The 26284-nt window shown below is 40.2% G+C and overlaps 1 protein-coding gene across 1 annotated transcript; it reads left to right on the top strand.

Moving 5' to 3' along the window:
• Positions 1-393: 393 nt before the first annotated feature.
• On the top strand, positions 394-25898 carry LOC144248361 (3'-5' RNA helicase YTHDC2-like). The gene is made up of 28 exons (XM_077790448.1): positions 394-568; positions 1198-1288; positions 1664-1857; positions 3450-3649; positions 4246-4412; positions 6831-6933; positions 8107-8263; positions 10436-10543; positions 11616-11764; positions 12154-12289; positions 12653-12779; positions 13740-13805; positions 14589-14767; positions 14918-15014; positions 15091-15178; positions 15279-15359; positions 15809-15891; positions 16820-16925; positions 17064-17183; positions 17537-17809; positions 18278-18404; positions 18848-19053; positions 19716-19911; positions 21023-21132; positions 22576-22865; positions 23263-23437; positions 25084-25207; positions 25789-25898. Exons 1-28 carry the CDS (start codon positions 394-396, stop codon positions 25896-25898), a joined length of 4038 nt encoding a protein of 1345 aa, XP_077646574.1.
• Positions 25899-26284: the final 386 nt, after the last annotated feature.

The raw sequence follows: 26284 nt of genomic DNA, 5'->3' as shown, positions 1-26284 counted from the left end.
GGTTAAGTTTCTAGCTCGTGTCTTCAGCGTGGAGTCCAAGGACAGCAGGAAAAGCAGGGCAAGCAACACTTTACCGAGTGAGGAGGCTGAGGGCCGAGATGACCCTCGCCACAGCTCCGTTTCATGCCATGCCATGAAAGCAGGTAATTCATGACGGGACAGGGAGCAGGGCCGCGTTCTGCCCGCAGCCACACGCGCAGCGCGCTCCTCGGGCAGCCGTGCCCCCCGAGCGGCGGGAACAGCGCCAATTTCCTCCCGCCGGGGCCGGCTCGGCTGCGGGCGGCTCCAGCCGGCCCCGCCCCGCCCCGGCGGCGCCCTCGGGCCGAGCGGCTGCGGCCCCGGGTCCGGGCGGTGTCGGGGCCGTGCGGGGCCGCGCGGGGCCGTGTCGGGGCCATGTCGCGACACGGGCGGGTCCCGCGGCGGCAGCCCGGCGGGGCTGCGGGGGACGGGGCTGCCGCCGCCGCGGTGCGCGCCCGGGCCGAGCCCCTCGGGGCCGCCGGCGTGGACGAGGTGGTGGCAATAGCGGCGCAGCTGGCCCTGGAGCGGTTCCGGAGCGGGGACGAGGCGGGTGCGCGGCACGGCCCGGCCCGGGGGCAGCTGCGGGTGTGGGGAGGGCGCTGGCAGCGGGTCAGGGAGGGGATCCTGCCCCTCTGCCCGGCCCTGGTGAGGCACGGCTGGGGTGCTGTGTCCATCTCTGGGCTTCCCAGCACGGAGACAGGGAGCTGATAGAGCGGGTCCGGCAGAGACCACTGAGATGGAGGTCTCTCATCAGGAGAGCTGTGGGAGTTGGTCCTGTTTGGCCCAGAGGAGACTGAGAGGGGATCTCACTAATGCATATGAATATCTCCAAGATGAGTCCCAGGAAGGCGGTGCAGGCTTTTTGGTGACAGGACAAGGAGCAATGGCCATAAATTCAAAGAGAAGAAGTTCCACCTGAACTTGAGGGAGAACTACTTTCCTTTGAGAGTGGCAGAGCACTGAAACTGCTGCCCAGGGAAAGCGTTGAATTTCCCCCTCTGGACACATCCCAAACCCTAGATGTGTTCCTGTGTCACCTGCTCCAGGTGACCCTGCAGGGGGGTTGCACTGGGTGGTCTCCCTTCCAATCCTAACAATTCTGTGTTCTGTAACATTGAGATGTCAAGATTACTGCCTGTTGCATTGTTACTGTCTTTTCATTCTTATTTATCATTCTAGAGATGGAATTTCCTTCTAGTTTCACTAGTACTGAAAGAACATTTGTTCACCGGCTCTGTCAGTCTCTTGGACTGGTATCTAAAAGCAAAGGGTGAGTCGGGGTACAGTTTTCAGTTCTTTGGTGCAGACGGATAGAATTTCAAGACTAATGATAACCTGATTGATGTTTTCAACATACCCAACTGTGTTGCAAGGAATAGTATTAGAGAAAAAAGTGTAAAAGTAGCTACAGAAATGAGCATCTTTGTTCATTGCTGTATGCATGCTTGGAAAAGCTTGTGACATGCATTTTGGGACAGCTTGATTTTATACTTTGTGGATTTAATGGCTCCATTAAAAAAGGTTCTCACTGTGATTTCTGTTTTTTTTCTAAAGATTTTGCTTAGCATCTCATACCCTGACAGATAAAAGTTAACCTAGAGTAGGTTCCTTTTTCCTAAAATAAGTTTTCCCTCCCCCCTGACAGAAAAGGAGCCAATCGATACCTGACTGTAAGGAAGAAGGATGTGTCAGAGGCACACGCAGTCATGACTTGTGACTTGGCTCTCTGTACGAAACACGCCGTCCGGAGCCTAATTCAGCGCTTTCCCGTCACAAATAAGGAACGCGCGGAGCTCCTGCCAAGGACAGAGCGAGGAAGTGCCTGTGCTGTTGAATCTGGTACGTTCAGCATGTGTTCTGATTTGGACTTGTCCATCGACACCACTCGAAACCACCTGCAACCCAGTGACAAAACAAACCTCTCTGTCCCCTCTGGTGTCCTAACAGACACCTTCAAACAAATGCATTAATTTTCCTTACTTTTAAGGTCTTTTATAACTGGTGCTGTGAGGAACTTGGGAAGTCATATCATGCACATTGAGATGTCCACCTTGTGTTGTGTTAATTTAGAATCTTTGAGCCAGTTCCAGCCAAATCTTTTTGGAAGCACATTTTGAAATGTGGCTTCACAGAAGTAACTATGAGGTGGGGTTGAAGAGTCAGTGTTACTGTGATGCCATAAGAACGCCTATATGAGAAAATGAGGTTGTCTGTTGTGCTTATAGAAATTAATGTCCTTGATAAATCAAGAATTTCAGTTTTTATTTCTTCATCTCTACAAAATAGATTTGGTCCTTAAGAGACTACTGTCCAGACTTGATTTCTTGAATATGGAAGAGTTCACTGAGAGACAAACTTCTGTCGAAATCTTGTTTTTTTTTTTTTTTAAAGCAAGGTTTTCATCTAGATTATTGCTTTAGCAGCTACAAGTGGCAGAATTGCACTGTGTTTCTGTGTGCAGAGATGGGTGTAGTGAACAGAAAACATTTGTACCAGTATGCCTTGTTTAATTGCATGTTTTTGATACGTGGTGTCTCTTCTCGACGTGCTTTCTTTGCTGTTAATTCCAATTGTTTTTGTTGTTTAATAGGATTGTTATATGAACAGAGGGAAGCTGTAATAAAAGTACTGAAATGCAATGTCTTAGGAGTGTAAGGGATAAGTTAATGAACAGTCTAATATTTGCCTTTCTCTGCATCTCAAGAATGTATTTTTAGTTCTCCTGATCTCTTAGTCTGTTTTTCTTGGTACAACAGAGCTTGAAATTTAGTATATGAATCTGTTAATGGCATTACATATGTATAACTGAGTTTACAGCAAGCTTTTCATTCTGCCAGAGAATAATTCTCAAGGAATTATAGAGTAGCACTTGCAATGATGGATGTGAAGTAGCTCCCTCAGAAGATGTCCCCGTTTTTTGGCTACTTAGGCACTGCTTTCTAACACATCGCACTGCTGTGTGTGGGCCAGGGCTCTTGATACAGCATGCTTGCATTGGTATGATTTCAGGCAAACGTGTGGAATAGCTTAAAGGTTTAACTCTGTCAGCGTGTATTTCTAGAGGGAACTGCAGGTGTGAAATGTGGGCGCAGATACAAAGGCCACCAAAATACACCAGGCTGGTATTCTTTGGTTTACTTTGTTTCTCCTTTTGCTCTTTGTAGGCTTTTTTGACTTGGAGCAATGCTCTGGAAGAGTCTGGTTTTCTTCAAAATACCTATGAAAGTAATAACTGTTTTGAAAAAATATCTATTCCAAGCACTGCAGGACATGCTATAAATATGACGTCTAAATGTGTGATGGGTTTGTCACTTTACCCACAGGGATGCATAAAAAGCCAGCAATGTTAATTTTTAAGTACAATTTTTGAGCAGTGTTTTTGTGACCTTCCTCTGTGTCTGCATAAATAAACTTTTAACTTGTCTTCTCAGAAAACAAAGAAATAAACAAGACAAGTGGTCGACTTAATGATGGTATCCCCCAGGTCCCAGGGAAAAGAGGGGAATCAGAGTTTGATTCCTTCAGGCAGTCACTACCAGTTCTTGAAAAAGAGGAAGAAATTGTCCAAACCATAAAGGACAATAAAATTGTTTTGATTATAGGAGAGACTGGATCGGGAAAAACGACGCAGGTATGTTGCTTCAGTGAAATAAAAACTGTAACAGTATTTATTCTAAACTAATGCCAATTGTGTAACATTTGTGATATGGGGTACTTTGATGCTATTTTAAGGCTTTCCTTTTCCTATGTGATTGAAAATGTTGTTCCAGTTAATTTTCTTGCTTTTGAAACACTAAGCCTCTAGATAGGTACTAGAAGCATAAATGATTCCTTACAATTTTCTGGTAGATACCATTTTTTCATTAAAATAATACAAAATATTGAAGGGAAAGTAGCTGTGATGTTTGTAGAAGCCTTTTTCTTCTAAGGCTAGTTCTGTTCTTAGTATCCAGAGTAATCTGTTTTTTTGTGAGATTATCTTCAGGGCTTTGGTTTTTTTTTAGATTTCTCTGAAGCAGGAGGGAGGCACTGTAAGGTTTTTCTTTTAAAAAAACCTAAATAGGTTATACTTAGAAATTTATTTTCTGCTGATTCAGATCTGCTTGCTGTGATAATTGTAATGAAAAGTCTTTTGCAGTGTGCAATATTGATGTGCAGTTAATGGTTTCCCTGTGCTAACAAAGCTGTGATTTTTTCAAAAAGCAAATTTGAACCACTTCTTTACAGATCCCTCAATTTATCCTTGATGACTGCTACAAGAATGGAACTCCCTGTCGTGTGTTTTGTACTCAGCCAAGACGTTTAGCAGCTGTTGCAGTGGCTGAAAGAGTGGCAGCAGAAAGAAGAGAGAAGATTGGCCAGACAATTGGTTACCAGATCCGGTTAGAGAGCAGGTACCAATGGTACTTCTGAGTGTCGGTTGATCTTGTGTTGGTCTTGTGAATCTTGTGTACATTGAAACCGCAGTATGTTTGTGTTGCAGCCTCACAGGTGGGATACGTTACTGCAGGTAAGGAATACGTAAGAGTGAAAAGGATGGCTTTCTTCCTGTGTTTTGCAGTTTCATGTAGAAGGTTGTCTTACAGAACTGAATCTCAGGTATTTTCTGTTGATTTCTTCTGCGGAGCGTATGCATGGAAATCCTTGTCTGATTTTCAGATCAAGTCTACACTTTCTTCTTTTTTTCCCCCCCCCCTCTGCTTTTAACATGTGTGGATCCAAAAGGTCTGCAAGCTTTGAAGGTAGGTGTGAAAACCAGCATGCTGTAACTAATGTTAAGTAGTGAGAGTTGATAGGAGCCATAAAAGGGAAAACAAAAAAATTGGAATGTGACTGATGAAGCTGAGCATTATTTATCAGTCTAGTCTGGATTAAATGTACTCTTCTTCAGCTTCTGTGTTTAAAACATGAAGTGATGCAAAAGTAAGAGATTTCAGTATCACTTGATGAGTTTGTCTGTAAAGCAGAGCATGAATGGATTGGTTGGGGTTTTTACATCTTTGCACCATGTAGCGAAATGACATTTCAGGGAAGGGCCAGCAGTTGAGATATGAATGACCAGAAGATGGCCAAAGGTTGTGTTGCTTGAGTGAACAAAGACAACACATAGCTGGTGAAAATGAAAGCACTTGAAAAATGAAGCCACAATAAGAATTCAAATATGTGTATGAAAGCTCACAAGGATATTAAGAGATTAGAAGAGCTGGTGAAAATGTGTCACAAATAAGCTGGATGATTAATAAATGGAAGTACTATGCTGGCAGAAGAAGAGCAAAGTCAGGTGAAAATGGTAGAATTACTGGAAGCAGTGCAGAAAATCCAGCTTGAGAAAAATCAATACAATTACTCCAGGGAAACACTGTAAGGGAGAGATAACAATATTTTGAGCTGTGGACAAAAGAAATTTGGAGTGGAGATGTTTAGAGGTTTGCTTAACTGTCTTCCAGAGAAAAGCGGTAGAGTACAGTACAGAGGAACTTTTCAGCTCTTTTAGGATGGCAGTAGCAGAGGGAGTAGTGAGAATTGCTGTTTTTATTGGGACAGCTAACTGTGCCCCAGGTATAGAATTGTAACATTTCAGTATTTTCACCTCCTGAAAAACCAGAGGATCAAGCAGATGACCCTGTGATTTAGTCAGCTGTAATGAGTTGTGTCTTCAAGGCAAGGCTTTGGGAGCTGTGGGGAGGCTTCTGTGAGGAGGTGCCAGAAGCCTCTCCCGTGTGTGACAGAGCCGGTGCCAGCCAAGACAGACCTGCCTCTGGCCAAGGCTGAGCCTATCTGCAATGGTGACAGTGCCTCTGGGACAGTGGGGAAATGGGGAGGAAAACCTGCACAACAGAGGCAGCGGTTCAGGAAGAGCGGTGAAAGCATGTGAGAGAAGCAGCTCTGCACACAGGAAGGTCAGTGCAGGAGGGGAGGAGATCCTCCAGGTGCCAGGGCAGCCCATGGTGCAGCCCATGGTGAGGCAGCTGTGGCCCAGCAGGCCGTGGAGGTCCGCGGTGCAGCAGGGGTCCTCCTGTGAAGGATTCTGTGTTGGAGCAGGTAGATGCTTGAAGGAGGCTGTGATCCTCTGGGAAGTCTGTGCTGAAACAGGTTCCTGGCAGAAGCTGTGGCCCCGGGGAGGGAGCCACACAGAAGCAGGTTTGCTGTCAGGATTGTGACCCTGTGGGGTCCCACACTGGAGCAAGCTGTTCCTGAAGCACTGCACCCTGTGGAAAAGGACCTGTGCTGCAGCAGTTCCTGGAGAACTGCAGCCCATGGGAGGGACCCATACTGGAGAAGCTCGTGGAGGACCCACGTTCCCATGGGAGAGACCCACATTCTCCTTGTCTTTCTCTGGAGCCTGGGAGTCTTTTTGTTGTGTTTCCTCTCCCCTGCCCATGGAGAGGACAGATAGAGTGGCTTGGGTAGGCACCTGGCGTCCAGACAGGCTCATCCCACCACGTGTAGACAAGTACAAAGGCTATATCCAAGCACAGGCTGAGGAATTAGAACCTGGTTTTCCACATGGAATTTTCTAGTAAAATGAATGACGTGCAGGGTTTCTTCACAGTTTACTTTTACTTCCTTATTTATTAAAATTGAATCTTATTCTTCCAATTAATCTGTTGTCCAGAGTTTTGGGGCACAAGCACTACAAATTGTTAGGAAATGTCTGGGAAAAGGCACAGTTTAAAAACAAGTGGTGCGCATGAATCTTTTGAGGAGAGAACCGTAATATCTCTTCTGGTCAGCAGCTGCTTTAATTTTTGATCCATGGAAAGCTTTAAATGGTGCAAACCCCTGAGTTGTCTCTGTGATGTGATCCATAGGGTTTCTCCAAAGACGCTGGTAACATTCTGCACTAATGACATGCTCCTTGGCACGCTGATGGCAGGAGAGAGCACTCTCTCCACCGTGACCCATGTTATTGTGGTGAACATCCTGTGGTCTTTCATGTGGGGTGGAGCAATATGTATTGCTTTGGAAAATGAGGTCCTCATTTGTTTTACTTAAATTTGCTGAGCACTTTAGGTGTTTTTATTTGGTAGAATCTGAATCAACTTTAAAGACTTCAAAGAGTAGAATGCATGTTTTGTGCAGTTTGGTGTTTTTCTGTGTGTTTGCGTTTTTCCTGTAAAAATATCTTATTTCCATGCCAATGATTAAGTGTGGAATCAGGAGGAGTGGAGAAGGACAGAAGTGTAAATTTTTCTGAACTTCTGTGGTCAGCAGAAAATCCATAGGGAGGCTTACCTTGATGTGGTTCAATGTGATTGTGTCAGAATTTCTCTTACCATTTGTTTTAGCAATATAGGTTTTCAGTCCATTTGTTTGCCCAGAGTTTTCTAGATAATGTGGAGTCTAATTGTTAGCAAATTATTCAGATTGTTCATTTGTGATTATGTCAATATTCCTATGATGGAATTGAATAAGTAAAGGGAACTAGAATGTTTTTGGCAAGATTTAAGTACTGAAGATGAAAAGGTAAGTTTAGGTGCCTGCCTGTTTATCAAAGTTAAAAAAGCATGAGAATGATCTATACATTCTTGATGTCAGCCTACAAACTTTGTATTTTGAGTCCTTGTTTCCTTCATTCATAATATAAATCAAAACAGAAGAATGAAAAAGATGATTAATCAGTTATGTGCCTTAACCTACAGGCTTTGTGTATGACTTGTCTAATCAATTTGTCTGTTTTTCTGATTCTGTGGTGTCATACATTTCTTTAAATGCTTATCAGTGGTGAAGTGAGAATTTATTAAAATAAGATTTGTAGTTTGTGGTGTTTTCTTGAAATTTGGCTTCAAATACAAAATCAGAGAGGTTTCAGATACTCACTTTAGCCTCTAAAGTTAAGGTGTTTACAGCTTCAGTGTTGCAAGGCACTCAGTGTGGATAAAAACTTTTTGAGGCGTTTTTGTTTCTTTATGGATAGTTTTTTTTAAAAAAACATATTACTTAAACTAGACTCACACATTTTAAGGCCTCTGTAATGTGCCACCAAAACATGTATTTTTTTTTTTTAGAGAAGTTTGTTTTTGTCAGAAGTTGTGATCCTGAATCTGTGATGGTTTTTCATCTCTTTTTTTTCCCCTTTTGTTACAGGATGAAGTACATGAGAGGGATAGGTTCAGCGACTTCTTGCTAATAAAACTGAGAGATGTGCTGCAAAACCAGAATAATTTAAAACTAATTCTCTCTAGTGCTTCTCTAGATGCAAATCTCTTTATTAGGTATTTTGGAAGCTGCCCAGTAATACATAGTAAGTCTTGATCTTAACTCTTAAGTCTGAGTATACCTGCCCTGAGACTCACAGATCTTACTAAACTGTAGCAAATTATTCTGAGGAAAGGCACATGATTAATACACTGAGAATTACAGGAATCCTTGTTCTTTCTGTATGCAGGTTTCTTATTTCTTGACTGTTTGCACCTCATTCAAAGTGAAGTGTTCTAGTCCCTGGGAGTTCTGTAAATGCAGGTACATCCTGCCCCCCTCCACTCTTAATTGAAGAAGTAGGAAGAGGTTATTGAAGTTCTGTCTTCATGCTGATACAGGACTTAGGAGCTACATGAGTGTGATACATATCAGTGCATTCCAGTAGGATCTTACTCTTCAGGCTTTGTGAAGGTTGTTACTGGTTACTGGATAAAACACAGATAATTGTACAAGTTCAGTTCAGAAATACAGGCTTAGGCAGGTTGGGTTTCACATGAAAAAAGAATTACATGATTCTCTGATTTAAGGAAAATTAGTAATTGTTCATCTAGGTAAATATTCAGAAAAGACATCCAGTTTCGCTTAGTTTGTTTGCAGACTCAGTTACCTGCAGTTAGACTACATTCAAATGCAAAGAAAAGTTACCATTATTTGCTGGTTTAATTTCATTTGACTGATCTTTAGTAAAGGCAAAATGTAACTGCGTGGGAGATGGGGGGTTTTTGTGGGTTTGCAGTTTTTGCCCCACCCTCCTGGTTTGCAGGTTTTCTGCATGGGTGACCTCTGGCACCTTGCAATTCTCTTACTTTTTCAACAGTAATGTCCAACTTTAATGTGTTTTGAAAAGTAGCTTTCAAGAGAAATGCTTTATCTGACAATCAGGTAGACTCTCTGCATGTCAGCCTTTTTTAAAAAAATCTCAATGGTTTTAGGAAATGGGATTGCTTAGTGGTTTATTTTAGCAAATGTTTGTGAGAAGGAAACCTTTTTTGCCTTCCTTTTTTTGCAGATGGAAGTGTTTAGTTCTCAGTTTTGAATTTCTGCCCAGTTGAATAAGGTTTGCAGCTTGTTGGAGACGGGAATCTGGAAATTACACGTGATTTCATGTTCTCTGAATTTTTTTTGCAAGGGAGTGCCTCAGTTGTGATTGTTGTATGACTTTCCAGTTTAGTCTTTTTGCAGCTTCCTGTTCTTTCAGATCGGTCAATTTGTGTTGGAAAATCTGCTGTCAATCTCTCCCAATCTCTCCAGTTTACCACAGTGTTTGTGCTGGTTATGTAACAGGCCAATAACAATTCAAAAGATGGTTTTTTCCCGTTTTTTTGGTTTGTTTTTTTTTTTTTTTTGTTAATTTAAGAATTAAAATAAGTGGCTTTGTCTGTTAATGTAATATACAAGGTTTGAGTCTCCTTCAGCAATACAAAATCCTGACCACAGAAACTACATTTTGTAGCTGTGGATCACTGTAGTACACAGAGTTTGTGATCAGTGTTGGAAGGCTTCCTCTGTGACCAGCTTCTAAAAGTATGTGAATTGTGGATTGTTCTTTCTGAAGGAAAATCCTGAGTGTTCCCGAGTCAGGTTAAGGAAGAAGAAATCAAAATGTAGAGATTTTAATCTTCATGCAAAAAGCATCCTGCAATGTCGACAGATAAGGTCTAGAAAACAGTCCTGTTGAAAAAGAAATCGGGATAAATTATCAGAAGATAAAGGCCGCTGGGATGTCTCATCTGTCAAGAAGTATTCAGTAAAGAAAGCTCAGCTTTGCTGAATTAGTTGAGGACATGGAGATAAGGCTGCCTTCTCACATGATTCTCATGAAAAGAAAGTAGTTCAGTACAAAGATGTACTGTCTCTGTGTGGAACCTTCCAAAAAGCTGTATTAATTGCTTATTAATTAATTACATTTTTATCCAGATGGCAGACTTACATGGCAAGTTCTTGTTTGTAAGCCTAAACAAAAACGGTTGTTTTCTTTTTCTCATTTAAAAAAAATTGTAGTTAATAACTGTCAATCTTATGAACATCTCCTGCTGGAGCACTTCATAAAATTGAAGAGGTTGAGGCGAAACAAGGTGGCATTTGATTTTGGAAATGTTTTATTTTGTACAGTTTTGAGAAAAATAAACTCCAGTGAAGGTAGTTTTTTTAAAAAATTAATTCTGTAAGTGAAGCTGGTGAATATATGATCTTTTACAGATTTTTTCTATTTTAGTCCAAGGGAGACCTTTTGAAGTTAAAGAGATGTTTCTGGAGGACATTTTACAAAGCACTGGGTATACGAACAAAGAGATGGTGAAGTACAACGAAAAAAAGCAGCAAGGTCAGTGGACTTGTTAATTCTAAGGGTTGGCAATGAGAATCATTGATTGAACAAACAATTAACAGAATTATTTTCTGTTGAAGTTCCAGAGTCAGGAGATTAAATGAGTGTGATTAGATGACAACAAGTATCTTTAAGCTCTCAATATTTACATTATGGAAATATTTTATGCAATTAAAGAAAAAAAAAATCACTTTGATTCAGTGGTTGCATTCTGTTTTCACTCAGTTGATAAATGTCATCTTTTTCTAATTATTATGCTGTAGAGTTATATATAACTGGGGGCTCTGCCCACATGAATACTAAAGAAGCATAGGATGCTCTGTACCTTTGGGTGCAAATTAAAGTGCAGCTATTAAAGCAGGCATGATTTTGTACATCTTGCACTAAATGGACAAGGTATTCCCTTCAGTAACATTTTTCACTGCTTTCTTCAGGCATGGATGTATTTTTTTAAGTGTTAAGAGTCTTGAGCTATACATCATTGGTTTTAAGTTGATTAAGTAGATACTGCTTCAGAAGTTTTCCTGGCAACTGAAAGTAATGATCCCAGTGATTATTTAAAGAAAAAGTAAAAAATGCAAACCCCAAAGCTATAACATTCAATATCCAGTCCTAACTGGGTATTGATCACAGTGCTCATCTCTGATCACTGGGGTCAGAATAGTTCAGTTAGGACACTGGTGTTTTCTGATGTTTCTTCCACTAGTGTAGAAAAGTAAGTTGTTACATGCAGGGACTGTATCACTTGTCTTCAGAATTCCATTGTGTAGAAGGTGATTACTTAAGGGAGATACTTTGAGTGCAGTAGTTTGGAATAATGGAGGTTTGGGGGGTTAAACAGCAAAGTGTTGGGTTTTACCTTGTTTTTATAGCCCTTGTTTGCAGTGGTGCTCTTTGGGTACCCTTAAACATGTCATTTATGTTGGACTGATAGTAGCATTCTAGACTAAATAAAAGAGGTTGAATAGGTAAAACTTGGTAAAACCTGCTGTAACTAACTTTTTTAGTAGAAAACAATGGATAATAAATATGACTCTAAAACTTTCTTGGGGAATACTTTGCATTCTAGAAGAGAAACAGAAGAACACTCTTGATGAGTGGTGTTCAGCTCAAGATAACACTAACAAAGGGACATCTCGGAGACAAAAATCAGTTCCGAGGACAAATGAGGAGTACAAATGGTTGGATGATGGCAGTGACACAGTATTTAATCAACTGGTAAGTTTTTTCTTTTGTCAGAAGAGATGTTACCGGTGTTCATATTTGTGTTGTATTACTAGCCATTTAAAATCTGTTTTCTAAAGTTCTGTCGAGTCTTTCAAGACATTAACGTATTTTAAAGATTACTTGATGAGGATGAACGGCTCTAGCTGAAGTGTGCTCTTCAGTTCGGGTGGTTGCACACAGCTTTTCCTCAGATCAAATGGCTCGACTGCCATTGTGTTCCTACTTGCGTATGACAAAATCAATGCATGAACCGATGCCTGAGTGCTGGGTTTCTGTTGCTGCTGGGAAAAATAACCATTCCAATTCTTTGTGGGTAATGTATGAGAATAAAGACAACTCTTGGAAAAGATTAAGCTTTCAATATTGTTTTTTATTTTCAGACTGAAAAAGATGTGAATTGCCTTGAACCGTGGATAGTAAAAGAAATGGATTCCTGTCTTTCTGACATCTGGTTGCATGAAGATACTGATTCGTTTGCTCAGCTGTTAAATCTTATTTTAACTGAAAATGTCAGTGGTAAGTTTCATGTGTTATTACATAAGAAAAAAGCAACCTCAGATGTACTTAGATTTTTATGGCTACTTTTATCTCCAGTTTCAAATGGTGTTACCTTTGCATTCTGATGCCGACTGAAAAAATGATTGGGCTAGCAAAAATAATGAGTTGTTTAGTTAGTTGTTGTTTTGAAGTATTGACAGAAGTGTGTTTCTAAAACAGTGTAGAATTCATATGAACTAACTTCAGAGATAAAGTGAGGAAACAAATTTTCTTTGCGCTGGAATTTGAAAGCAGTATTTGTACTATATTTAGATGAAAAAATAACATTTCTACTGGGTTTGCTGGATTTTTTTTTTTTTTTTTTTTTTTTTTACTTCTCAGTTGATTATAGGCACAGTGAAACTGGTGCGACTGCTCTGATGATTTCTTCAGGGAGAGGCTTTTTGAGTCAAGTAGAACAGTTGATCAGCATGGGAGCAAGTATCCACTGCAAATCATCTAATGGCTGGTAAAAACAGAGAAACCAAAAGATAGATTTATTTGTCAATATAGGAGAGAGAAATAAAATTCTTTAACATCTAAATTAATTTGCTAACTTATCACACTGCTGCAAGAACTATAGATTTTGACAGCCTCAACAATTTCTAACTCCTCATAATCACATTGTTTTCTGTAAATTCTAAATTGAATTCTTAATTACATGGTCTTGATTATGAGCTATAAACTTTGTTTCAGTAGGTCTTATGTAAGATACTGGTTAGTAGAACAACTGTAATCTACTGAATTGGACCAAAATATTTGGCAATTCTAGTTTCATGGAGCTACACATATCAGAAGATCTTTCTGTTATGTTTCTAAATATATTGTAGCATGTAAAAAATATTTGTGAATCTGTAGAAACTCAGGTTTTGTGGTCATGGAGTATGTCTTCATATAAACAGGGAAGTACAGTAAATAATTGTAGTATGGAATGATAAGAATTAGGATTCCAGGGGTCTGATATTTGGTGCTAACATTTGAATAACTTGGGGAAGAAATGCAGTTTAAAGATAAAACAGTGAACTGCATAGTGAGGAGGACAGCTTCTGAAAGACATGAAATAGCCAGATGTTATGCCTGAGGTGTGACTTCTTGAGATGACTTCAAGGATACTGCAAACAGGCAGGTCTGATCTCTGCACCATTTTTAAAGGAATGGCACCTTCTTCCTCCTCACTTCCTCGTGCATGTTTGCTCCTGTGTAAAACTGACATTCTGTTGTGGTAAAGAACTGTAGTCACCTGAAAGTCAGCTGTTAACACCTATTCAAGCACTTTCAAATGGGAAGTTGCAGATCCAGCAATAACAGTACTGATGTCAATACAGAAATGGGTACAAAAGTCTGATGTCAATTGCCTCTCCTGATGTGCTCTTCATATGCATCTTTTGAAGTGAAAAGTCTAATAAAAATACTTGTGCAACTATTTCAGGATGGCTGTGGACTGGGCTAGGCACTTTGGACAGACAGAGGTTGTTCATCTGTTGGAATCCTACAGGTAAGCTGTAACTGTTTTGCAATATGAGTTGTATATGATATACAAAGAGTTGTGATGGGAAATTTGAGATTTGTGTTCTAATCAGAACAGGTTTTAGCTTTTCATGCTCTAAAATCTGGACTTAATAGCAATACCTTTTTTTAAGAATAGGAATATTGAAAAAAATAAACAGCAAAAGAGTTTGTACTCAATAGCATATTGTTTATGTTTACACAACTTGCTAATTCTATACTATGTACCATTTTCTTTTCACATGCTTATTTTGGAAACAAATCTGTAATGTGTTTTTATCTATTTTTTTATATGCAATAGGCATATTAAAGAAAATTTACAGAAGTAATGTGTACACTAGGCCATTCAAGAATGATTTTCTGATTAACTTACAGTTATCATACTTGAAGGTAGTGTTTTGTAAAGATTATCTCTACTATAATTTCTCTTAGTGTAGTTTCTGCTAGTGGGGAATTTTTGGAGAAGACGTATCTCTTAAATATTTTTACTTGAACAGATAAACGAGAAGTATCTTTATACTTTCCTTTGCTTATGGTTGTGTTTCAATGAAGTTGAAGAAAACTAAAGTTAACACTAATAAATAAAGTGGCATCCTTCATTGGGTTAACATTGGAATCAGTAAACAGTAATAGTATGGTGATTCCCTTCTGCTACACTTAAACATCAGAATTCAAGACCAATAGTCATGTTGGTCTCGATCTAAGTTTGAGTTGATGGCTCAATGCAAACCCTAAGGGGCAGCCTTGATTCTGGTGTATTTTCCTGTTACAGCGCTTCATTCGGATTTGGAAACATGGATGAAAATTCCCTGATCCAAAAAAGTGCTAGTGACCTTAGTGCAGAGGACAGAGAGCTACTGACAGCTTACCATCACAGTTTTGATGATGAAAAAGTGGATCTGGATCTGATAATGCACTTACTTCACAGCATCTGTCATAGTTCTGATGCAGGTAGGTAAATACCTAACCAGTGGTTGTGGATTTGACTTCTGATAATCATGCTCTTTTTTCAGCAATCCACAAACGTTAAAACCTTCTGAGTGCTATTTGACATGTATTTGAATTTTCTGTTTAACTTTGCAAACCCACTTCCTTTTTTAGGAGCAATTTTAATATTTCTTCCTGGGTATGATGAGATAGTGAGCCTGAGGGACCGCATTGTTTTGGATGACAAGAGATTTGCTGATAATGCTCACAGGTAAAACCTTTAGTTACTGTGGCTTTTCATTGCTTCTTTTAAGGATCCTTAAAATGTCCCTTTTGTCTTGCATTAGATACCAAGTTTTCATGCTTCATTCAAGTATGCAGACTTTGGACCAGAAGAAAGTGCTTGAAAGTCCACCTTTTGGCATCCGCAAAATTGCAAGTATTAGAGGACTTTTTCCAATGCCACAATGACCTATTTTGCCATTGCTTTTACAGTTATTATAGTGTTAGGGGTTTTGGGTTTTTTTCTTTGCAGATTCTTTCTACTAATATTGCAGAAACCAGCATAACAGTCAATGATGTGGTGATTGTCATTGACTCAGGCAAGGTGAAAGAGGTAGGACTGCCTTAAATTTTCCTAGTGTGATTCTAAAACACACAAAACACACAGTGCATAAATTTTGGAGAACTTTTTTTTTTTATTTATTACTTTACAGTAAAGTGAAAAAAAGCTTTTACTAGCTGAGAGCTAGTGCCTGTCAGGCAACAGTCCTTTCTGAAAAGTTTCAACATGCATTTATTTTAAGACAAATTCTGTAAGCTATCTGTCTAAAAAACTTTGAAAATCTTGAATTTCAAAAATTGTGGAGCATTAAGATACTAGAAAGGAGATACCCTCATTAATTCACTTGAAATTGAGAAGGTACCTTTGTGTCAGAAGCTGCTGTATATCTTACTATTTCATACTTTTTAGAAAACTTCTGTTGGTAATCTAAATAACTAGTAACTTGTATTTCATGTACCCTATTGAGTTTTCAGTTTGTATTCCTGTCTTTGTTTTTCTAGAAGTCTTTTGATGCACTGAGTTGTGCTACAGTGCTAAAAATGGGGTGGATTTCAAAAGCCAGTGCTATCCAGAGAAAAGGCAGGTAATAAGTGCCTCATAGCAGTTTCCATTTTGCAGATATCCACAGTTCTTTATGTTTAGAATAAACCACACAACATAGTAATTGTTCCTGGCCTATTCCGGTGTTGTGTTGCATAGAGGCTAACACTGGTTCTCTGCAGACGAGTAGGCGTCAGCATGTATTTCCTTGGAATAATCTCCCAAGTTGTAGAAAAGTGATGCTCAGGCATTTCCCAAAGGTCTGGGTTGTTTTCCCCCCATTAATTTGTTCTCCTTCCTCTTTCTCCCACGTAGCACCTGCAGTCACAATGTCCAGTGGGGTGTTTTCACATCATGTCTATGGGCAGAGGACTGCCTATTTCACTTTCTCCAAGCTATCCATGACTTAATAGGCCATGATTATATTCTTCCCAGCACTGTGGGTGAGGGCTCAGAAGTTTATATAGCAACAAATGCCTGTTTAATCAATCATATTGGCATTAAGCTGCACGTATGCACATAGATGTATATGACTGAGAGAATTTGCTGTCCCTCATTCACTCACAAGTTACTTCATCTTTATTCTACCTTTTATTCCAAGCATCACTTCTTTTTAGGGGATGTGAGGGGAAGCAAGAAAGTTTGCAACTGGTTCCTTACAACCAAGGATGATTGAGATTTGGACTGGTCTTAGGTTAGCAAAAAACCCACAGCACTTTACATTAGAAAAGCCTTGTTTTTCTTTCTCCAGATTTCTCAGTGTTGGGTTAAAATTACAGTAAAAATTTGCCACACTCTTAAAAATAATTCATGATTAGAAAACTTTCACTTTGCGTGTGACTTAACAACACTTTCTTCATGGTAGTGTCTCTTCTTTTTCATTCTGAGTTTCTGTGTCTGTTTGTTGGCTTTTGGTTTTGTTTTTAGAAAGAAATCCTCATTTTCACAACTTCCCATATTTTATTTTCAAGGGCTGGGCGCTGTCAGCCTGGGGTCTGCTTTCGTCTCTTCAGCAGGCTCCGATTTCAGAATATGTTGGAATTTCAATCTCCAGAACTTCTAAGACTGCCGCTTCAGGTGCGTGTTCAGTTAGAAACTATAATTTTAAAAAAATACAATGTCCTCAAACCATACCGTTAATTGCAACAAATCATGTGTTTGGCGGCTGCTTCCAAATCTTGGTAATCTTTTTTTGTTCTGCCTTTTACCTTGCAGGAGATCTGTTTGTACACGAAAATTCTTGCTCCAATTAATTGTCCAGTTGTAGACTTTCTTATGAAAGCTCCTGATCCTCCGCCTGCTGTAACTGTGAGAAATGCTGTGCATATGCTTAAGGTCAGAAAAGGAATAGGTTTAGATGGTAATCGTGTTTGATCCCAAACTTGTGGTGTAGCAGTTTACTGACATCAGTTTGTACTGAAGCTGTTTTTAATTACTTAAGGATGTTTTGAAGTTTTGTTTATTGTCTGTTTTCATATTGTGTGTGGGGATGTGTTTTTCCATGTCAAGGGAAGAGAGTGCTTCAAAGTCTTGTCTCTGTTAATAGTTTGACTTGCTTCTTCAGTGTTTGGAAACAAGTCTAGTTAATGTCCATTATTCACATCCTTTTTGCTTTCACTGTAAATTGATTTTGTCCACTGTACCCATCCCCCTCTCCTTTATTTGTTTGTTTGTTTGTTTATGAACAGACCATAGATGCCATGGACCCTTGGGAAGATCTCACTGAGCTTGGTTATCAGCTGACTGAATTACCTGTAGAGCCACACCTCGGTAAAATGGTGTTGTATGCTGTAGTTCTGAAGTGCCTGGATCCTGTTCTGACCATTGCCTGTGCTCTTGCCTGCCAAGACCCTTTTGTGCTGCCCACGCTGGCCTCCCAAAAGCGTGCAGCCGTGCTGTGCAGGAAGCGTTTTGCTGCCGGGACGTTCAGTGACCACATGGCCCTGCTCAGGGTTTTCCAGGTAGTCTTTCATTTCAGAGAGTACTAATCACAGCACATCACCCAAGCAAAATGCAGATGTACCAGTTGGATGTAGAGTGGCAGACTGTTTCTTTTTGCCTAGTGCCTTTCCTGTGTATTGGACTCATAAATTTGTGAGGGAACCCTTTTTGTAGTATGTTTTGTTTCAAACCTTAGAAAATTTGGAATGTTTCAACAATGTGCCTCTTTGCATCCTACTACACTGAACTTTGAATCATGATCTTAATGTAATGATCTTTATTTATTGTTTTAACTTGACATAATCATCACTGGAGTGAGCACATAAAGAGAATCTAATTGTTGAACAGAAAAAATAATCTGGCTTGATACATTAACTTTTAGAGTGGGTTTTGCATTTATTTTATTGACATAAATGTAATCTTTAAAGAAAATGAAGTTTTTAGTTTAAGTCCTTCAAATTAGTAGGCAAATGTGAAAACATTTTCAGGCATGGCAGAAGGCACGCAGTGACGGATGGGAGAGAGCCTTCTGTGAAAAGAACTTCCTATCCCAAGCCACAATGGAAATCATTGCAGGAATGAGAACACAGGTGCTTGGCCAGCTTAGAGCCTCAGGTAGAGAAGTTGGAAACAATTTTAATATTGTTTTAAAGTCAAGCATATAGAAATTGTAACAAAAATCGTGTTCACTGGTGTAATTTTCCTTAATTTGAAATACACCGTCATGCACACATTCATGCAGGGTATGGTGCAGATGAGGAATTGTGGCTGATCTAACTGAAAGCACCCTCATCTCCACATGCCACTGCATTTCATGTTTTAATGAATTATTCCCATAGGAAATGTCTTTATATTGTAGAAAATAGTGGTATTCTGTGTCAGTATGAAACCCCTTATCAGGAAGGATTTCAGTGTAATGGTTTCTTCTTGGTGCTGTTAAGGTTGGCAGTGGTGAAAAATGCAACAAAAAAGTCATTTATTTCACCTTTAGTTTCTGACTCCTTTTGAGAGGCAAACACAAGGTAACATGGCACTGTTTTGTCTCTTTCATTTGTCAGGTTTCGTGAGAGCCAGAGGAGGAGCTGATATTAGAGATGTTAATACTAACTCTGAGAACTGGGCTGTAATTAAAGGTGCCTTAGTGGCCGGGATGTATCCCAATCTTGTGCATGTAGACAGAGACAGCCTGGTGTTGACGGAACCAAAGGAGAAGAAAGTGCGATTTCATCCTACCTCTGTTCTTGGTCAGTCTCAGTATAAAAAGGTAAAGACACTTGGAATTCATAGTTCAAAAAAAAGGGCACTAAAATCTGTCACGTGTTTTAGAAATGTCTTTTCCTATTTGTCAGTACTTCAAAAGCAGTATAGGCATTTAACACTACAGCTTTAGAAAATACTGTTCTACCCAGCTGATAGAACTGGAGTTGATTCATTTTTTCATCCTTTCAATTAGTCCTTTCTCTAGATGGAACAAGGCAAAAAGGCAAAAAAACTGCCCTGCTATAAAATTGTTTTAAAGATACAATGATCCCTATTCTTAAAAGCAAGTTTTTCTCTGATACTTTTTTTTAACATTTCTTTTTAAAGCAGCATATTTTGTTTTATCATGGTAGGATAATTGATGAATCTGATTGAATTCTCTCACACTTTTTTAAGTGCATGTATATTTTTATATGTATATAATTGTAGATGTATTTAATTCTCAAAATACAGAATCAGAGAATGGTTTGGGTTGGAAGGGACCTTAAAGCTTATCTCATTCCAACCCTGGCCACGGGCAGGGACGCCTTCCACTAGTCCAGGTTGCTCAGAGCCCCACCCAGCCTGGCCTTGGGCACTGCCAGGTTGAGGCATCCACAGTGTCTCTGGATAAAATGAAAAATACATTCAAATTTACATTAATTACAGTTACCTGCTCTTGCACAGATTGCCCCAGCAAATGGACAAGCTGCAGCCATCCAGGCCCTCCCCACAGACTGGCTTATATATGATGAAATGACAAGAGCTCACAAGACAGCAAACATCAGGTGCTGCTCTGTTGTGACACCTGTCACCGTGGCCCTCTTCTGTGGACCAGCCAGACTACCAAGTAATGCCTTGCAGGCATCTTCATCCTTTCGAGGTACACTGGAGTCTGGATTTGGGATGTTCCCATTGGTATACATCAGCGTGTGACATGCAGAGCTTATTTTCCAGTAATATTTAATACATGTATTGTCTGATTCTGGAAACAGCGCCTGTTATAATTCCTGTAGCTATTCAGGAAGAGTTTGTTGGTTCTGTAACAAATCTCTCCATTTTGGGATTCCTTACCTATTCAAGTCCATAAATTACACAGTTGTAGGGTCTCAGAAACTGCAGTGTAGTTTGTAAGGAAAGAACGCAGCCACAATGTCTAATGAGAACTGTAGTACTGGTACTGAGAAGTGTAGTATGCATGTTCTTTTTCTACAGACTACTTTATTTGATACATTGAACCAGATTATTCAAACAGAATAATTTAGAAACAGTCAGTATGGCAAACAAGTCATGTTGCTTCTAGCTAACACATACATTTTCAAGATATGTTCTACTGATAATTTTTAATTTCAGTTAACTGTACTATTAACTGTAAGTAATAGGGAATATATATACATTTCCTTCTTACTTCTCATTTAAATTGAGTCCTGTTGGAATGGGAGCAAAAATAACTGCTTCTAGTTGTCATAGTTTGAATCAGACTAAAAGTCCAACTTATTTCTAAAGCTTTCCTGTCTTGCTTTTAAACTGTGAACCTTAGAGTAGTGCTCATGCTGACTGAATTGCACTTAAGAAAAATAAAGAATCCTAATTAATAGCCATATATATATATTTTTTTTTTCTTACTAGGTCTTTAACTCTGCTGTTTTACTAGGAAATAGAGGCACGTGTGATTTTGCAAACAGCTTTAGGCAAAAGTTGTATAGTGGCCTGTGAATACTGGTGAAGGTACATGAGTTGGGTCACATCATATCAATCCAGGTTTTTACATAGTAGGACCTTCAGCAGGTCTGGCTACTTGATTGCTGCTATCTGGAGCAAAGACTTTGCAGTGTATTTGCAGAAAAGAAGAGGTAGTTTTACAAATGTTTACATTGAAAGTCAATTTTAGAAGGAAAAATATTGCTGGTAATACAGTAGTATGTGGGTTTTTGTATAGAAATAATAGTAGAAAAAAAATGGAAATTCTAATGAACCTTTTGTCTTTAATTCAGGGGGAGGGGTATCTAATGATAGCAGTGACAGTGAGAATGAGGACAGGACATCTGCTGATCTGGCACTGCTGAAGCTGGATGAATGGCTCCATCTCAAACTGGACCCTGAAGTAAGTAAGAAATTACTCCTGGGTTTGCTTCATGTAGAGGAATTGTAAAAAGATGTGAAAAGGTTTTTGTAACATTTGAGTAGCCAAGAATTTTCTCCAAGAATGTCATGGTCCATTTGGGTCTCTCGAACTAGGTACTCTGTGATTTAACCTTTACTTCACAAGCTTATTAAGAATTAAACGGCTTCAATCCCCTTTGGCACAGAGTTGTCTGTTGCATGAATTTGTGTATTCAAAATCCAAGTTGCAGTGTTTGATCACCTATCACCCATACCTTTCTCTTCTTTTACCTGTCAGCAGAAAGAAAGAGAATAGTCACCTAAGTCAACAGTGAGAGTGCTCATCCCTCTTCCTCCATATTGGTGTGGGTGTCCTGTCTCTCACAAAAGGGAGCAGGAAAGCCTCAGCAATCCAGATGCTGTTGGGTCTGTTTCAAAAACTTTCTGGGCAATATGATGTTTTATATCTGAGCTTGGCAGTTTTGTCTCTTTCCACAAGTCAGCAGATTCTGAAGAGACTGGCAGACAAAAAATGATGGGTGCAAGGGACAGCAAGCTGCAGGTGACAGTGACAGCATAAGGGCCCTTCTGCTCCTTCTGGCCTCCTGTCCTGCCTGCATGGTGCTCCATCAGGCCATAGCACAAGCTGGGATAAGCCAAAATCTGAACCGGAGCTGAGAGAACAGTCACATTGGCATATTGTGTTCTTCTTTCTCTGAGAGGATAACCAAAATCAGATCAAAAAAGGAGCACTTGAAGCTGAAGTTGCTGAGAGAAAGTTGCTGTCAGATTTTGGAAGGATAAATTTCAAATCCTCTTTGAAATAGAAGTCTTTATGTCATTGAGGAGCTGTGGCTGTGGTAGGAGGTAGTTTATGGGTCATGAAACACACAACTTTACCAACTCTAATAATAATACTCTCTCTCGTAGTCATGTCCAGAAGAGTGATTTTTTAAAATTTATTGTAATGGAAGCATTTCTGGTAGCAGAATTAGACAATAATCTTCTGAATTTAGTCATTACATTTGACCAGGTGTCTATGTAAGAAAAATATCACTTAGAGCTCTTTTCCATCAACTATGACTGAAGAGTGCATGAGTAGAGACTGACTTGCAAGGAAGGGCATAAAGCATGAAAAAACTGGGTTTTCTTGAAAGAAAAGAAGGGAAAAAAAAGTCTGTGGAATTACAATACAAAGCTAAGTTTAGTACAGAGCTAAATGAAATGTTTCCAAAATGACCTTGTACCCAAGGAAAAGAAAGCAAATTAACATCTTAGTTTAAATATGGATTATTCCCCTTCCCCAAGACCTTAGTCTTGCCTTTAATTGTGGGCCCTGTTTATATTAGAATGCCAGGTGCTGCCTGATAGGGAAAAGACAGGGTTCTCTTGCCTGTGTGATCTAATTTTCATCAGTATTTAACAGGATTGGAATTTATTACAGGCTGCTGGTATGCTGCTGCAACTCAGGCAGAAGTGGCACAGCTTGTTTCTGCGTCGTATGCGAGCTCCTTCTAAGCTGCAGTCTCAGGTTGATGAAACAACTGTAAGAGCAATTACAGCTGTTCTGAGTGCTGAAGAACAGTCTGCAGGTCTGCAGCAGCCTTCAGGAATTGGCCAGAGACCAAGGCCTGTGACTTCTGAAGAATTTCCTTTGGCATCTACATGGAAGTCAACCAGCAGCAGAAAAAGCTCAACAGAAACAGAATTGTCTGACTCCTCTCATGCTGAAAAGTAAGATGCTGAGGTCTTCTCCTCACTGTAGGTTGCAGTTTATGTATACAAGTATCACTAAAGTTTCTGCTAGTAATAGGAGGTGGAAACAGCGGAAGTACAGCTGGAAGGTGTTATACTGTTGTATGCTGCATTGTAATCCCAAAGAGAAATATTTCATACCTGGGGCTGCTGTTTGAGAGAGCAGTCAGGAATATTGTCCATGAATTGTGATGTTTGAGAAGTAGCAGAAGAAGTTTAACAGTAGCATTAAACAGCAATGAATGGTCAGTATGAGTTTAGTTAGGCTTTAATAGATTTTGTAGTTGCTGTAATACATGTGGTCATGCAGTAGGCTGACAGGTCGATGTAAGTTGTTCAGTGACTGCTTGTGAAACTCAAGGTATGTCCTTTGTAGGGTTTCGGTGAAATCTACTTCTCCTGCACTCCACCAGCCAAAGAAGTACAAAGAAAATGACATTTTGCTCTCCAGCCAATCCTCAGATGACAGATCAGCTCAGTCCTCAGTGAAGCCTGCAGACAGCAGTAGCTATTCCAGCCCCTGTGCTACTCCTTCTCCAGTGTCTGGAAAGGTAGAGTTCTCTAACATACCACCCTGCTCTTCCAAAGTAATAGAATTTCTTGCTGATACCATTCTGCAGTTAGGTATTTTACTGATAAATTAGGAACCTAACGTAGCTTTTCATTTGTAACACTGCATAATACTTCCTTCTGGAATTTAAAAATCTAGACTAAATATCCTTGTTTCACTAGTTTAATACAGCAAAAATAATTCGTGGACTGCTGAGGTAAAGCTATCCAAAGTAGAAAAAATGAGATTTAAAAAAAACCCCAAACTTGTTCTAATAAACATGTATAAGTTTTTTTCAACTAAATGAGTATATTATATACACACTTCTGAAGTTTTTGGATTCTGCCTTTCTCTGCATCCATAATAGATTTTCAATATCAATACTGATTCTGTCTTACCTGCCTTACTATGACTGATTTTTGTGATGGTTATTTTAACAAAGCACACATTTTTAATGAGATTACTGTGACAGTTGTCCCTGTGTACTTGAATAGTAGACTGCAGTAACACTAAGGAGATCATTCAGAGGAAACTTCATGGACTCATTGGAGGATGTAGTAATTCCTCTTGAATCTTTCAGCTTTTAAATTAAGACAGCGTAAAAGGAAGAAAACATGTTTCCTGAATATAGAAATGCGAGTAGTGTGATGTAGGCTACACTCTAGGATGATTAATTTTGGTGTCATCATCTGTCAGACTTTAACCAATTCTAATTAATCACTAGGCTTTTTAATCCTATTCTGCTCTACTTGTTTCCTGCCCCTCATGGATGAATTACTGTGGAAGGGGCTAACAGCAGGCCTGTTAGCTGAAGGAGCGAAAAGAAGCTGAGAGGCAAGAAGAAGCTGATCAAGAGCTCTCTCCAAGGCTGCTACCAAGGAGGCTGAGAGAAGAGAAGAACTGGAGAAAGATAAGGAGAGAACTGCAGCCGGATAAAGCATTTTTAGAAAGTTAACTAAAGTCATGTTACTGTTCACCGGTGGTGTTATGTTGATTTTTTGTAGCCAATAGTTGGGGTAGAAGAAGTATAAACAACTAGAAAGTTTATAAAAGGTCAGCCATGTTCGGTAATAAAGAGTTGCCATCTGAGACCGCCTGTGGTCTGTGCTTTGTGTGGCGACCGCCTCACGATGCAGTGTATATACCAGTGACAGCTGGTGCCCACCGCGTGGAGCAGCAGCCTGAGCAGCGTGGTCGGTCTGGAGCCACGCGGGGTCCCAGCGACTGGCAGCCCTGACCCGCTGGGGAGTAGCGGGGGAGGCGGCGCCGGTGCAGCTGAGAGTGGCGGGTGGAAGCCACAGGCAAGTCCAGACCTGATTTTCTCCTATCAAGGCACCTGGAAGCAGGTGGGGCACCAACTAGTAATAATGGGAAATAAATCTAAAGAGGAAGAGACTCTTTTGGCTACATAGAAAGCTTTGTTAAGAAATAAAGGAATTACTACTTCAGACTATGCCCTTTGTAGTATATTGCTGTGGGCTAGATCATAGGATTTTGCCACTGATCCTGACACAGCATTTAGTGTTAAAAGCTGGAAAAAAGTCAGGGACAAGCTGTGGGAAGTCATCTGAGCGGGAGATAAAACTATTGTCAATCTAGTTGTTACTTGGAGATCGCCTTTTGAGGCATTAAAGTAATGGAAAACAGCGGGAACAAGCAGAGTACAACGTGGATGAAGATTTGGGGTTGATAAAGGAGTCTGATGGGAGGGATGAGTCAGATGGGGCCTTTGATGGGGAACTTGTTGAATACATCCTTGAAGAAGGTGCAGGTGCCCATGGAAGTTACCAGGCAGGCTAGCAAAGCTTCCAGGAAAGTTGCCAGAGCTTCTGGGCTGGATGCTGAAGCTTTTGGGAACGCTGCTAAGGCTTCCGGGCAGACTGCCAAAGTATCTCCTTCTCAGACTCCTAAGCCTCTTTATCTCACACCTGCACAGCAGCTTTCAGCGCTGCCTCTATACACTGCACCACTGCGCCAGTTAGCTGAAATGTCTTTAGCAGAGAGACAAACCCAGCTGTCTGCCCCCTGCTCCCCTCTGACGCTGTTGAGGCAGGATGGGAATGAATAGACTTTGTTCAGAAGGCTGAGACTGTAACTGATTTATTTCAAAATACATCTCTCTTTTATACAGAGCTTTCTGCAGACCAGCTCTATTGGTCCTGAAGTGAAAACATCTCACCTATTGGTGTGCAGTGGATGACGTATAGTAGTAAAACCTAATTATAAACAATGTGAACAACAAGAGAGATAAAGAACTTACTTACATTCTTTCTCAACACTTTCTCAAGCTTCTACCAGGTTAGAAATTTATGTTTTTTCTTTGAATCTAAGACCTACACCCCTCCACTCTAGCCCAGCCATTTGCCCCCCGCCCCCCTCTGAGCTTCATGAACAGTTTGCAAGGTCGTATCCTCCACTGCCGGACAGTGACAGCAAATCAAGTGAAGAGTCACCCGCAGTAACACCTGAGTTGGGGCAGGGAACTGTTGACAGTTCAGCTTCTAAGAGATCTAGCCCTACTGCCCCATGGACTTTGCCTCTGTGTCAAGTAACTGTGCTTCCATGACAGCCTCAGAAGTTTTGGGAATTTGTTAGGAAGAAAGCAGCTGAAGAAAAAAATTGGGACCTAATAGAAAGATTCGGTGCCCCAAAAGTAGCTCAGGAGTAGAGTGTTAAGGCAAATGTTGCCTGTGATAATCCTATGGCTTTTCCAGTTTTTAAAGCAGTTCCTGGAACAGGGCAGGATGACAGTCATCATGTCTTTGCCTGGAAGGTTGTGCAAGATCTCCAATTGAAAGTGGCTCAGTTTGGTATTAATTCCTCAGAGGTAATGCAATTAATACATGTA

This window comes from Lonchura striata, chromosome Z, assembly GCF_046129695.1.
Source record: "Lonchura striata isolate bLonStr1 chromosome Z, bLonStr1.mat, whole genome shotgun sequence".
In the NCBI taxonomy this organism is placed as follows: domain Eukaryota; kingdom Metazoa; phylum Chordata; class Aves; order Passeriformes; family Estrildidae; genus Lonchura; species Lonchura striata.
Note: the sequence above shows the minus strand (reverse complement) of the source record. Positions and strands in the feature narration are given on the sequence as shown.

Coding starts and splice junctions, on each gene's coding strand:
- LOC144248361 (XM_077790448.1), top strand. CDS start 394: ATGTCGCGACACGGGCGGGTCCCGCGGCGGCAGCCCGGCGGGGCTGCG. Junction 13,806..14,588: donor CATCTGTTGGAATCCTACAG/GTAAGCTGTAAC, acceptor TTCCTGTTACAG/CGCTTCATTCGGATTTGGAA. Junction 21,133..22,575: donor ATCTCAAACTGGACCCTGAA/GTAAGTAAGAAA, acceptor AATTTATTACAG/GCTGCTGGTATGCTGCTGCA.